General features: G+C 51.6%; 2 protein-coding genes and 1 long non-coding RNA gene across 12 annotated transcripts; 2 read left to right on the top strand and 1 right to left on the bottom strand.

Moving 5' to 3' along the window:
* The first annotated feature begins 419 nt into the window (after positions 1-419).
* On the top strand, positions 420-4178 carry Slc16a13 (solute carrier family 16, member 13). 3 transcript variants are annotated; one of them, XR_015630363.1, is made up of 5 exons: positions 420-1008; positions 1149-1292; positions 2130-2304; positions 2693-2867; positions 3639-4178. XR_015630363.1 is itself a non-coding variant. In NM_001005530.1 (4 exon segments), coding segments are annotated over 4 exon segments (1287 nt in total). In that variant the 5' UTR covers positions 525-809; the 3' UTR covers positions 3845-4178.
* A 1018-nt stretch (positions 4179-5196) lies between these two features.
* Positions 5197-9182, bottom strand: Slc16a11 (solute carrier family 16, member 11). Of its 7 annotated transcripts, none has more exons than XM_087570455.1 (7): positions 8928-9182; positions 7819-8001; positions 7421-7593; positions 6972-7318; positions 6586-6729; positions 5556-6323; positions 5197-5469 (listed from the first exon to the last, which is right to left on the bottom strand). In XM_087570455.1, exons 2-7 carry the CDS (start codon positions 7882-7884, stop codon positions 5240-5242), a joined length of 1728 nt encoding a protein of 575 aa, XP_087426581.1. In that variant the 5' UTR covers positions 7885-8001; positions 8928-9182; the 3' UTR covers positions 5197-5239.
* Positions 6140-12266, top strand: LOC148002939 (uncharacterized). Of its 2 annotated transcripts, XR_015631766.1 has the most exons (4): positions 7434-7560; positions 8583-8982; positions 9541-9602; positions 10478-12266. It is a non-coding gene; the product is annotated as an uncharacterized LOC148002939 (long non-coding RNA). The 2 variants fall into 2 exon arrangements; XR_015631767.1 differs by lacking the exons at positions 7434-7560; positions 10478-12266 and adding an exon at positions 6140-6229 and having other exon boundaries at positions 9541-9621.
* Positions 12267-13708: the final 1442 nt, after the last annotated feature.

Here is a 13708-nt window from a genome sequence, read left to right as displayed (position 1 = left end):
GCTGGAATCACAGTCTGTGCTTTCCAGTCTTCTCTCTTCCTCGCCCCCTACCCCTCGATTCAGTCGTCTAGAATTTTTCAGGGCATTTCTAGTCGCCTCAAGTGCTCTATCAGTTTGACTCTTACCTCATAACCTATCCCTTCGTACCCACGCTGCCTGGCAATTCTTGGATCCCTCACTAAGCAAGTGAGTTTCTGCCTGGTCAGGACCAGTTTATCCAGAACCAACCCTTTGATGCAAGTCTGGAAATGTGATTGACCCAGCACCCGCAGAACCCTCGCGGTAGGTCCCTTGTCACGTGAGACCTAGCCTCCTCATGCCCCGCCCTACGCATGCGCCCCTCTCTCACTGCAGGTCCAGAACAATGCTGTAAACCCCGCCCAGCCCCTCCGGACCCACCCCCTGCTCTGAAGAACTGCATCCTAATTGGCGAGCCAAGTGTTGGATGTGGCCCACTTAGGCAGGTGGTGATTCTTCAAAGATAACATAATCCACAACCAGATTACCTCTCGTTAGGGTTGTGGCTCGAACCTGGTTTTGCTTTTTGGCCTCTAAAGAAATCATCTGGCTGGAGTCTGGGTCTCAGCTGCGGGCTAACCCGGCCCTGTGTCGGTGGCAGGTCCCGGTTCATAGGCCTCCTTTCTCTTGGGGAAAGGCGCAGGCGCCACATGCTTTATCAGTAACTTCCTGGCGACCAGCCCCAGCTTAGCGCCAAGCGTCCTGCAGGGTTGGTGGGAGGGCCAAAGTGAGCGGTTTAAAGCCCAGATCAAGCAGGGGCTCTTAGGAGCTACCCCTTTGTTCCTTCCGGAATGGTGCATAGGACTGAGCCCCCCGATGGGGGCTGGGGATGGATGGTGGTGCTCTCAGCGTTCTTCCAGTCGGCGCTCGTGTTTGGGGTGCTCCGTTCCTTTGGTGTCTTCTTCGTGGAATTTGTGGCGGCGTTTGAGGAGCAGGCAGCCAGAGTCTCCTGGATCGCTTCCATAGGGATCGCGGTGCAGCAGTTTGGGAGTGAGTGCTGCGTTCGGGTGCGGTGGTCTGCCACCCTCGGAGAAAAGAGGGAGTTTGGGGACCAGAAAGGGAAAAGTGTCGGGAGGATGCTGAGGGAGGATGGCGGAGACCACCTCGCAGAACCCATTCCAATTCCCCAGGCCCAATAGGCAGTGCCCTGAGCACGAAGTTGGGGCCCAGGCCTGTGGTGATGACTGGGGGCATCTTGGCTGCGCTGGGGATGCTGCTTGCCTCATTTGCTACCTCCTTGACCCACCTATACCTGAGTATTGGGCTGCTGTCAGGTGAGACCCTGGGCAAGGGCAGAAGTCCAAGGCCTGGATTTTAAGCGTTTGGATTTTCACCTTCTTTCCTCTTTCCAAAAAGGCTTAGGGAGAACCTATGCCCTGAAGGAAATTCTTAAGCTGAATGACTAAGTCAGAGATAATCCAGAAAGCACAAGCCCAAACCCATCAGGCTGGAGTGTAGAAGGGAGAATTTCTTTAAGATTGTGCTACGTATGGGCTGAAATAGATATCATTGCCTACTTAAAAAATAACAATGAAGCTTTCCATGCTTACACACCTGGGCAAAGGAAGATTAATGTAGCCAGAAACAGTAGAAATGGGGCTCTTAATGCCAAAGTTTTGTGTTAATTACTTTAGGACCACTATCTCTTGTCTTCCCAGATTCTCAACATGTGGGGAGCGACCCCTCTGAGAGAGTCAAACGATCCCTTCATGGGGGTCGCATAGCAGATACACCCTGACATCAGATATTTACATTCACGATTCATAACAGTAGCAAAAATACAGTTAGGAAGTAGTGATGAAAATAATCTTATGGTTGGGGGTCACCACAGCATGAGGAACTGTACTGAAGAGTCAATACATCAAGAAGGACAGACACCAGTGCCATAAAGTGTGTTAACCCCATTTTGCAGATGAGGTGGTTGAGCCTGGGAGAATAAGCAGAACACAGAACGTCACACAGCTAGAAAATGTTAAAGCCAGCACTATGAGGACCCAGGTCTGAGGGAGTCCAAAGCAGGGGCTAGTCTGCCACTAAGTAGTGTTGGGATTGCTGGGTGCTCTAAACACCTCCAAAGCCCACAGCCTCCCACCTTGTTTTCCTTTCCACAGGCTCTGGCTGGGCCCTGACCTTCACTCCGACCCTGGCCTGTCTTTCCCGTTACTTCTCTCAGCGACGATCTCTGGCCATGGGGCTGGCCCTGACTGGAGTGGGCATCTCCTCTTTTGCGTTCGCCCCCCTCTTCCAGTGGCTGCTCAACAACTACGCTTGGAGGGGAGCACTCCTGTTAGTGTCTGCCCTCTCCCTACACCTGGTGGCCTGTGGTGCTCTCCTCCGCCCACTCTCCCTGACTGAAGACACTGCTGTGGGTGGCCCTTGGGCCCAGATCACCTCCCTCCTCTGTCATGGTCCCTTCCTCCGATACACTGTTGCCCTCACCCTGATCAACACTGGCTACTTCATTCCCTACGTCCATCTGGTGGCTCATCTGCAGGACCTGGGTTGGGACCCCCTGCCTGCTGCCTTCCTGCTTTCAGTGGCTGCTATTTCTGACCTTGTGGGGCGTGTGGCATCTGGTTGGCTGGGAGATGCAGTCCCAGGACCTGTGGCAAGACTTTTGATGCTTTGGACCACCCTGACTGGGGTGTCACTAGCTCTGTTCCCTGTTGCCCAGGCTTCCACAACCCTGGTGGTTCTGGCTGTGGCCTATGGCTTCACCTCGGGAGCCCTGACCCCAGTGGCCTTCTCCGTAATTCCTGAGTTGGTGGGGACTGGAAGGATTTACTGTGGCCTGGGACTCGTGCAGATGATAGAGAGTGTCGGGGGGCTACTGGGGGCTCCTCTATCAGGTAAGGAAAACAGGGTGGCCGACTGGGCAGGGCATGTCATGGTGTCTAGTTGGGGAAAGGAACCTGGGTGGTGTATGTTAATAGTGCCCTCTAGTATGTAAACAGTGTACAGCCTGCAGAGCCGATCCTAACAGTCCTGAAGTGGGTTCGCAGGAAGACAGAACTTGGGTTTAAGAAGGTCTGAGTGGGGGGTTGGGGATTTAGCTCAGTGGTAGAGCGCTTGCCTAGCAAACGCAAGGCCCTGGGTTTGGTCCCCAGCTCCGAAAAAAAAGAAAAGAAAAAAAAAAAAGAAGGTCTGAGTGGGAAGACATCGGTGAAACTGCAGGCTTGGTTTTCAGAAGACCTGGCTTGACCTAACATGTCAGTGTCTTTTCCTTTGGCTCAGTGGGCCCCTGCCCAAATGTCTGAAACATCTGGTTAAAGTTCTCTGTGCTCAAGATGCCAGAACCTTCTGATCTTTAACATCTTCCTCTTTAACTATTAACTGGAGGCTTAAAAGGGCCACCGTTACCAGCACAAAACACACAGATATGCTTGACTTACTATGACACCTACAGACTGGATTGGAAATCCTTTCTACAGGGAGGGTGGCAGCCGAAAGGGCCTCTTAAGGCTGTTTAAGAAACTCCAGCCTTGTCTTCACCTAGTCCTACCTTGGGAGTTCCAGCTCTTCTAAGACAATGGGTCTTCCTTTGCCCACAAATGGATCTAGGCAGTTAGACCCAAAGTGCAGATCACCCACGTATGTTTCTTTTTCTCTCTTGAACCCAGGCTACCTCCGGGATGTGACAGGCAACTACACGGCTTCTTTTGTGGTAGCTGGGGCCTTCCTACTTGCAGGAAGTGGAGTTCTTATCACCCTGCCCCATTTCTTCTCCTGCATCTCACTTTCTACCTCCAGACCCCAGGACCTTGTGATAGAGGCACCAGATACTAAAATTCCCCTGCCCAAGGAGGAGGGGCTGGGAGAGAACTAAACTCCACCGAAGGCAGTGGCCATGGAAACCAGAGCTTGACAGTGCCAGCTCTTTGGCTTCATCAAGGCATCCACAGAAGCACAGTGCCTTAGGATTCTTGATCCATCTCCTCCAGAGCAGGCCCAGGGTTCCTCCCATTTATGTGCCAACCATATGTATTTTGTTGAGGACTCACCTGTCATCTCCTTTGCTCTCCTCAGCTTTGCTGAGGGCTCCAGGAGATCTCATTCCACTGAGTCCTGAATCAAAGCTGAAAGTCAAAGGCCAGGAGTCTCCTCATGTTTTTATGTGATTTCTGCTGTTCCTTGTACATAAAACAAATAAGGAAACTGGACAACAATTGTAACCTCATAAGGAGCTGGAGATCAAGGTGCTTGGGGGCAGCTAATAGGGCTGTGAGCTGAGCAAAGGAATGGAGATGTCCGTGAACTCTGGTGACCAGAATTCTTCCCTCCCTCTTCTCCACCATTCCTGTTGGGGGGGGGGGGTTTAAGAGAAAGGCATTTGTAATGAAGAAGGCGGCTTGGGAGCAGAGACTGGAACTGATAAAGCTAATGCGTGATGACCTGAGAGCCCTGTACTTTTGAGACAGAGCCTCACCGTGTAGCCCAGGCCGCTCTTGAACTTGAGACCTGGCCTCCTCCTAAGCACTAGGACCACAGGTACACACAACCATACCCAGGTGGATTTTTGTTCCTCCTAGGCTCACAAAGGCGGATCAAAACGCAAGGAAAAAAAAAAAAAAAGTAACAAGGTTTGGGAGCTAGAAGGAAAGCTCAGCAGTTAGAGCACTTCCTGCTCTTCCAGTGTGCCAGAGCGCCCACACTAAGTGGTTCACAACCACCTATAATCCAGAGGATCCAGCCTCCTCCTCTGGTATCCATGAGTGTGCACGCGCGCACGCGCGCGCACACACACACACACACACACACACACGCACACACTGAATAAAAATCTTTTTGAAGGTAGGTCTTTAGAGAGGGCTCAGCAGCTAAGAGCACTTCCTGTTCTTCCTGCTGACCTGTTTGGCTCCTGGTACCTACGCCCAGCAGTTCACAACTACCTGTAAGTCCAGCTCCAAGAGATCTGTCCTCCACAAACACACATAAATAAAAGTAATTTTTAGAAGTTAAAAGTATGAGGTTTAGGTATGCCCCTAAGAAACCGGAACTGACTAGCCAACGGTTCCTCAAAGACCCTCTTAAGGCAAGGATTGGAGAAATACAAACTGGACAGACATTCCTCATCGCCAGCGCCGCTGGGACCCTGTCGCTTTCAGCAGCTAGTGTTTCGAGGTATCTTAAGTAGAGATTCTTGGGGTCCTGGATTGGCTAATGGAGCTCTCAAAAGGGTAAGATAAAAATTCTTTATTAAGGGAGTCAACCAAGAAAATGATCAACAAGTGGTATCCCGGATGGAGCTGCTGCCCCCCGCGGAGAGCAGGGAGACTTGTGGGACTGGGAGCAGTTCCCCTCTCTCAGGCGGAGGGGTAGCGGGAGGTGAGGCTGGGCGGCAGGAGGGGAGGGCTCTGGGCAGCCCCATGTAGATGAAGCTGCCAGAGAGGATGAAAGAACTGCACACCAGGAAAGAGGCACTGAAGTCTCCTGTCTTATCCCTTAGGAAGCCTGAGAAGAGGGGTAAAGACATTTAGAAGCCTGGCATCCCAGGAACAGAAGACAGTCTTGGGCGAATCTGCGGGCTCAGCCCTTACCTGACAGAGGAGGGCCCAGGAGTCCCCCGAGGCTCATCAGCATCATCACCAACCCTGTGGCCTGCACCACACCTCCAATGCCTACCAGCCCAGGGAGCACACCGAAAACCAGTGGGGCGTAACTCCCGGCACTCAGGCCATAGGCCCCAGCAGCGGCTAGCAGAGGAGCTCCCCAACCCTCCTCCGTCCCCACAGTGGGCACTAGTCCCACTGCCAGTACCCCTAATCCAGTCAGAGACCCAAACACCACCAGAAGCCTCGGAAGGGGCACCCAGCCCTGGTCTGCCAGCCATCCGCTGACCAATCGGGCACTTGCATCTCCAACTGCAGCGACAGCCACCACCAACGCTGCCCCGTATCCACCCATGCCCTGATCTAAAGCGTGCGGACCCAAGTGCACATAAGGGACGAAGTATCCGCCCCCAATCAAGGCGGTGCCCAAAGCAAAGACTGAAAAGGCCGGGCGCCTGAACAGACCTAGGCCAAGGGCAGCTAGGGGGGTGCGAGGTGGGGCCAGCGGGTCACCAGAGAGAGCTAAAGGCCGTAGCAAGGCGCCACAGGGTGTGAGGTGAAGGGTGACAGCGCCAAGGAGGAGCAAGGCACCCCGCCAGCCGAAAGTATCAAGGAGGAACTGCAAGGCAGGTGCCAGGAGCAGCGAGGATGCCCCATTACCGGTGAGCGCCAACCCTACTGCCAAGACCCGACGGCGGGAGAAGTATCGAGAGAGGGTACCCAGGGCTGGGGCGAACACCAGAGCCCAGCCAGAGCCTGCAAATGGATAGGACAGGATGAGGGTACAGATATGGCTTTGATTGCATTCCTTAGTCCCGCTTCTCCCCTCCACGCTCACGCGGACACACACACACACACACACACACAGAGAGAGAGAGAGAGAGAGAGAGAGAGAGAGAGAGAGAGAGAGAGAGAGAGAGAGAGAGAGAGAGAGAGAGACTTGTACAGTCCCCTATCCTCTAAGAAGTTTCTATTCCCATTATCACCCCTTAATCGTAGGGCACCCCATTCTTCTTACCAGCGAGGAGGCCCAGGCCGAGGTAGAGGTGCAGGAGGCTTCGGGCGAAAGCCGAGAAGACCAAGCCAAGCGAGGTTAGGACTCCCCCAACCATCACCACGGGGCGTGCCCCCCAGCGAGTGCTCAGGGCGCTGCCCACTGGGCCTAGAAGGGGGCGGAGTCAACGAAGACATGCCCCGGGACCCCCAAACTATCCGCAACATTTCTCATTGGCTGTTTTGCCTGGCCTGGTAATTCCTCCCTTTGACCTCAAGACCCACTCTTCTAGAACTTGGTTCCACCAGTAGCTCTCAGGTTGTCTGGTAATCAAGTCTGCAGTCTCCCATCACTACATCCACGGCCTCTCCACCCGGTGCCCGCCTCCCACCTCGGGGGCCCCCCCTCACTGGCTGCCTGCTGCACGGCCAAGGCCAGGGCGCTGACCCACGCAGTGTCCTGGGCGCTTCGTTCAAAGTGCTCCGCGAGGTCGGGGAGGGCAAGGCCCAGGGAGCGTAAGAGCCCGTAGGAGAGCCCGTTCACGGCGAATGCTGCGGCCGCCACCACCCAGCCCCAGCCCCCGTCCGGGGGTCCGGCTGGCTTGGGGGTCATCGCCGTCTGCTGGGGTGGGGAAACACCTGTGAATGAAGTCTCCACGCCTGGGCCTCTGCTAGGGAGCTGACGTCCCTGAGATCCAGCCTCGGGCTGCTCGCCCAGGGTGGGCACGTCGCCCGGAGCATGGGCGCGGGAACCAGGCCTAGGGATAGAAGTCCTGGGTGCGCGTGAGGTCCTCGGACGTGGGGCAGCAGGACCCCCCCCCCAGGCCAGGGGCTCATCCTTCCCAACCTTTTTCTCTTACCCGACCTCTCCAGGCGTTGGGGGTAGGGAAAGGGCGAGAGTGGGTTCGGCTGAATTTTCTCCGCGCTTTCCGGGCAGGCAGGGTTCTGCGGAGCAGCTAGCCAGGGCAGAGATGGAGCCCAACTTGGACCGCTCTCTCCGGTAAACAGAGATCACCACAGGGGCCCGAGCCACCTGGGACACGGGGTGGGGGTGGGGGTGAGTACCGAGGGCGGGGGAACGAGAGACAGCCAATCCACCCAGGCCTGGCCGAGACCTGACGCCGAGTCCCACGGGGATTGAATTATCCACACACAACCCCCAGCCCTGGATAGGGAACTGTGGGGAATGAGGGTGCCGGGTGGCCGCGCCCCGCCTCTCCCCGCGCCTCTCGGCGCCGCGGGGCTCACGCCCACGCACCTGCCGACGGCTGCGCACGCAAGAAGAGCCGGGTTGCAATCCTTGCCCGGCCCGCTGCCCACGCATGAAAATAGCGGTGGTCTCTAAAACCTGAATGAGTTCTTGGATTCTCAAACTTGTTGCTGAGGATCCCGTAAAGCTCCGAAATCAAATTCCTGGCCTCCAATGGCCAGCATGCCCTCACTGGGAAGGAAAGCGACTTCTCAGTACCAACACCTGTGGTGTTCCAGGCAGCTTTTACATACTCTGTCACTTCATCTTTACAATATCCCTAGAAGACGGCACTGTCCCCATTTTACAAATGGAATAGCCGATCCTTAAAGAGGTTAGGTGATCTACTCTAAACCGTTCAGCTTTTTTTTTTTTTTTTTAAGTGGGAATATCTGCATTTAGGTTTATCCTATCGTGGGAGGATACAGGGAGAACAGACCTAGGGTTGACACAGAGACTGGTACAGCTGAGGGAAATAGCCTGGAGAGAGATTGATGTGAACTGTCGTGGAAAGGGCAGAATCCATGCAGAGCCATAGTGCGTAGGATTCTAAAGCAAAGGTGGCTGGGAATAGCTGAGCTCTTAGCCCCCAGACTCGCTAAAGGCTTAGGCTAGATTTTTTTTTTAAAGAAAGAATTAAGAGAAATCAACTCGGGTGTTTTTTTTTTTCTTGAAGACCTTAACGAGCATCCTTCCTTAGCAGTCATTATCGCTTTACTTCAGCCATTTGACTCAATTGGTTTAATCATTAAACTATGTCATTGAAATTTCAGAGATCTGCAGGTTGGAGCGTATATCAACCGGTAGCCACAAGATGGCAGTGTTTCCTAATTGATGGGAAAGTATCTGCCTAGAAAGGGAAGAAACAGCTCAGAAGTCTGAAACTGGAGTGCGTAAGACAGCCTTTCATCAGCACACCCCACCATTCAAGGCGAGTCAGGTTACCTCCCTGTCCCACACTCCCACCCCAGGGAATCAACTTCCTCCCTCCTCAGCAAGTCTACCCTTTTCTCAGTTCTAGGTTTTAGCGTAAATGGTTTTTCTGCTGAGATGTCCTACAACAGAAGACCATGAAGGTTTGAGGCCCTGCCACATACACCTTAGGAAAGTGGACTTACTGGTTCACCAGCCAGGAGCTGTCTGTGAAAGCCACCGCGGTGGTGGCACCTGCAGGTACTCGGCCATGAGGGAGGCAGGTTACAACTGGCTGGTTTCCTGAGAAGGTCAGTAAGGACTCTGCTCCCTGTAAGTGGAACCCGGCGGCCGAATGGCTCTCTCCGCAGTGAAGTAGAAATATAGCCAGAGAGGAGAAACTATTTCTGGGTTGTACCAAATAATGCTGTGTACTTTGGCAGAATGGGAAATCCAGAGCCTAGGGGGATTGGTTGCGAAAGGGCATGCTCTTTGTCTTCCTCGTGCTCTTAGCCAGAGTCCTGTGTTGTTCATGGAGGTAACGAACATTGGAAAAACGGACCCCCAACAAGACTTCCTGAGCTTGACGTTCCCTTAGCTATCTGAATGCAAACAAGTGTCTGTTTCCTTGTTTTTAAAATGGTTATAATAATAGTTACCTGATAGGGCTGTTGTGAGGATCAAATCCGTCACGGTGTATGCATGTGTAAGTAAGAGACTTAGAACAGTGTCTGAATAGGATACATAATAGCCCCCACAGTCACCACTGTAGCTCAGGGCGACTGGACTGGACTCTACAGCACTGCTTCCCTTTGCCAGGCGCCCACTGCAGACTCAAACCTGATCCAGCAAACGCAAGGTCAAGGAAACACATGGATCCCGTGAGTCTTTGTAGAATCACGTGGGTTATAAAGCATGGATTTTTTTTTTTTGGGGGGGTTTTTTTTTTTTTTTTTTTTTTGGTTCTTTTTTTTCGGAGCTGGGGACCGAACCCAGGGCCTTGCGCTTCCTAGGCAAGCGCTCTACCACTGAGCTAAATCCCCAACCCCTGTTTTTAAGAAAATTAAATGGAAAGTGTGATTCCTTTTCTCTTTGGGGGTTGGGAAGCATGGGGCTCATATGCCCAGGCTGACCCCAAGTTCACTGTGTAGCTAAGGATGGCTTTGAGCTTATGCTGCCTCCCAGGTGCTGGGACTCGAGGTAATCAATCCCCTTATATCAGTACGTTTGTAATTTCACATCTGGCCTTTTCTCCTTCCAAGCTAAGTGTATGACCATGTGTATTGTCAGAAGTTCTGCTACTGTGAAGATTTCCCTTTACCCGTGCCTTTTAAGGTCCCCTAGTCCCAGACAGTGACTGGAATGCTGCAGCTGTCCATTTGTGGCTGGTGCCTGCACAGCAGGCAGAACATCTGTAAACAAGGGCCCAGTCTTCTCTTCCTTAGTCAGCAAACCATAAGGCACACCACCCCATGAAGCTGTAGGTGTGTATGTGCTCAGGGACAGAAAGCATTGTAAACAGAGTAGGAACCAGAGGCATTTGACCAACTTCTTCATGCCACTTGCTTGTGCCATCAGGACCTGCTGGGGCCCAAACACATCCATTTCATTTCTGTTCCATAATGGATTGCAGCTGTGCACGTCCAGCTTTATGGTGTGGTGGGTCAAAAAACACCCAGCTCATGATGGATAGCTCTTGTCACATGGTGACCCAGTTAGTCCATCATCAAATGTCAAATGTTTTGTTTCCGCTAAGGCCCAGTAGCCTTATGGCCCAATGGCTGTCTGCAGATGGTGGAGAGCTATGCCTCCCCTGTGACTCACCTACAGGAGTTTGCCAGAGGCTCCAAATGGCATCCCCATCTGCCACTGACACCCCAAGTACCATCAAGTCTGCTGGATTTCGTGGTCCAAGTGGTAGAGCAGCCTGGACCTGCTGAAGAGCCTTCTCCTGTTCCAGGCCCCACATAAAGCTAGCAGCGTTCTGAGTCACTCAGTATAGGGGCTGGCATAGCACACCCAAGTGAGGAATGTGCTGTCTCCAGGATCCAAATTGACCCACTGAACATTATGCTTCTCTCTTGGTAGTAGAAGAGGCCAAATTTAAAAAAAAAAAAAAAAAACCTTATCCTTCACCTTAGAGGGAATATCTCTGCGTGCCCCACACCACTGGACTACTGAAGATTTTACTGAGGTAGAAGACCCTTGAATTTTGGTTGGATTTATTTCCCATCCTCTGATTAGTGTGTGTGTTACCAAAGAGTTCAAGTGGTTGCGACTTCCTGCTAACTTTGTTCAATCATCGTAATGTTGTCAATGGAGTGGACTGGAGTGACAGTTTATGGAAGAAAAACATGTGATCAAGCTCACTTCAAATTAAGTTACGATACATGGCTGGAGAGCCACCTTACCTTGAGGTGTAAGGTGCTCTTGTCAGGTGAAAGTGACTTGTCTCTGGTGGCCCTCGTGTGCATGTGCTAAGAAGGAAGCGTCTCCTAGGCCAACCACTGCATACCAGTGCTAGGAGATGTGTCAGTATGCTCAAAGGAGGACACCATATCTAACAGCAATTATAATTGGAGTCACTATTTGATTAGGTTTGTGACAGTCAACTCCTGTTCTCCTTCACCCTTTTGTCTTCTGCACAAAATAGAAGAGTTAAAGAGAGTTTGATAAGAGCCACTACCTCTGCGTCTTTCATGTCCTTGATGGTGGCACTAATGTCTGTCATGCCTTCAGGGGTGCCATTGATTTTAGCTTGTTTTTGCAGTGCTGGGGGTGAAGCCGGAGACCCATGCATTTAAAGCAAGCACTTTACCAACTGATCTTCATCTCCAACCTACAGGATTTCCATTACATATACATATGTATAAATACATACATTTATTCTGTTCCTGCAGACACCCCTCTTTGATCCAGAGACTTTTGCCTTTATCATTTTGCTGGCTTTGTTATTCTTGTGTTGCCACGCGTGTGAGAACATGCTGACTGGCTTCTCTTGACTCTGAAACCGAAAGAGGACTCAAAATACGTTTTATTCATTTTTTTATACAAGATGTTTATAAAGTGGTAGTATACACCTATAATCCGAGCACTTGGGTGGCCAGGACAGAGGGATCACAGGTTCAAGGCCAGCCTGAGCTACATGAATAGTTCCAGGTCAGCTGTACTGCTGTGGAACAATGCCCTTCAGGGATGACATGGCCACTGCCATCTTAACACCAAAGCAGCTGTGACTACCTGGGTGAGGTGTGCACTAACATTTCCTCACGGAAGTGGGGTGGAGACACACGGGGAAATCACCTGGAGGCACACAGGTGGTCTATGTGGTACTCATAAGCCTCATAACTTCCTGAAGATATGCAAACGTTGAGTCATTGCTATAGAGAAAGATTCCTTACTGGTTTAGATGTCAATAAGTCGCCCTGCTACCCCTTCAGGATTTGGTTGGTTTTCACGGGGCAGAGGACGAAGCCCAAGTTTTCTTAAATTCTTCCTCAGCCATGCTTCTGTAAGTAACAGAATTAAACTCATTGACTCACCAAGCTAGATTTCAGTGGCACATTCTTTTGGAGGAGGGAGGTTGACAACAGGGTCTTAGCATGTCACTCTGGCTAGCCTGAAACTTGCTACAGGACAGACCCAAGCTGGCCCTAAATTCTCAGAGCTCTGGCTGAGGCTGAGACTGTGGATAAGGTACTGGGTTAGAGGTGTTCACCACCATGCCTGATTGAAGGCATTTCTTTTTTTTTTTTTTTTTGGTTCTTTTTTTCGGAGCTGAGGACCGAACCCAGGGCCTTGCGCTTCCTAGGTAAGTGCTCTACCACTGAGCTAAATCCCCAGCCCCCAAGGCATTTCTTTCAACTGTCCTTCAGTGCTCTAGCCGGAGTGAACAGACTCTTCCTTTTAAAAGCATCTGCCCAGGAAAATTATGTACCAGTTGGCACCCAGACAACCCCATGGTGGGACCCAAATGCTAGGAGAAGCAGTTTGTGGATGGGTGACTGATAAGATATGCAACTGGAGATAAACGGAAGGTGGAGTATTTTCAGAGGCAATCCTGATGTAAGCGCCCTTCCCTGCAGAGTATATCATGGCTTCCTTCTTGCTGGGGTAGCAGCTGGATTCTTACCCTTATGCAATGAGGCTGTGTCATCCCAAGGTGGAATGTCTGTGGAAGGGATGCCCGGGATGGCCATCCTCCTCTTTGGGGTACAGAATGACACGCCTCCTTGGTGAAAGGAATCTTCCCCCTCAGTATGAGAGTCATTTCCCAACCTGACCAAGTAGCCGACGGAGTGGAGAGTATCTGGCAGTCTACTGAAGCCACATATCTAGGACAAGGTCATAAGGAAGCTTTGGTATAAGTTGTGTGACCTTTGCTATGATAATAAGGCGTGAGGGTCCTGAAAGCTGGCTCAGTGGGTACAGACACTTGTCATGACACATGACGACTTGAGATTGATTTTGTACGCCCACATGGTAGAAGGCGAGATCTGACTCCCACAGGACACATATACATACACTTGCACACACAAATGTGTGTGGGAGAAGGAAGACATATAACTGTGGCTCAACTGTCTCCTGGGGGGAGGGGGGATGCTTGTGTAAGGGAGGAATTGGAGCATGAGAACGACATTTGTCTTCTATCTTTTTTGATAGCCTCTCAATTGACAAGAAATGTGGGGGAAAGAAGGTATTGACTTACTGTTTCTTAAGGTGAGGCATACAAGGCATAGAAGAGAAGGAGAATCCAAATTAAATTGGTGTTAAATAGCTCTCCTGAGATCCAGAAACTTGGAACCCATAGGACAGTGAATCTGACAGTGGGGGGAGGGGGAGAGTAAACAACTTTAATAATGGTTCAGGGCAGAAAACCATGATAATCAGAGACCCATTTCCTTGTTACTGGAAAAGACTTGATATGGGGCACGGAGGTGAGTGGAATCAGTGTGAATGCTGTGGAGCTGAAGAATGAGTAATACAA

This window comes from Rattus norvegicus, chromosome 10, assembly GCF_021556685.1.
Source record: "Rattus norvegicus strain SHRSP/BbbUtx chromosome 10, alternate assembly SHRSP_T2T, whole genome shotgun sequence".
NCBI lineage: Eukaryota > Metazoa > Chordata > Mammalia > Rodentia > Muridae > Rattus > Rattus norvegicus.
The sequence above is the reverse complement of the archived record's forward strand: the minus strand, read 5'-3'. Positions and strand labels throughout refer to the sequence as shown.

Coding starts and splice junctions, on each gene's coding strand:
- Slc16a11 (XM_087570455.1), bottom strand. CDS start 7,884: ATGCGTGGGCAGCGGGCCGGGCAAGGATTGCAACCCGGCTCTTCTTGC. Junction 6,730..6,971: donor GGCCGTGCAGCAGGCAGCCA/GTGAGGGGGGGC, acceptor GCCCCCTTCTAG/GCCCAGTGGGCAGCGCCCTG. Junction 5,470..5,555: donor CCTGGGCCCTCCTCTGTCAG/GTAAGGGCTGAG, acceptor CCCTCTTCTCAG/GCTTCCTAAGGGATAAGACA.
- Slc16a13 (XM_087570462.1), top strand. CDS start 810: ATGGTGCATAGGACTGAGCCCCCCGATGGGGGCTGGGGATGGATGGTG. Junction 1,009..2,129: donor CGCGGTGCAGCAGTTTGGGA/GTGAGTGCTGCG, acceptor TCCTTTCCACAG/GCTCTGGCTGGGCCCTGACC. Junction 2,868..3,638: donor ACTGGGGGCTCCTCTATCAG/GTAAGGAAAACA, acceptor TCTTGAACCCAG/GCTACCTCCGGGATGTGACA.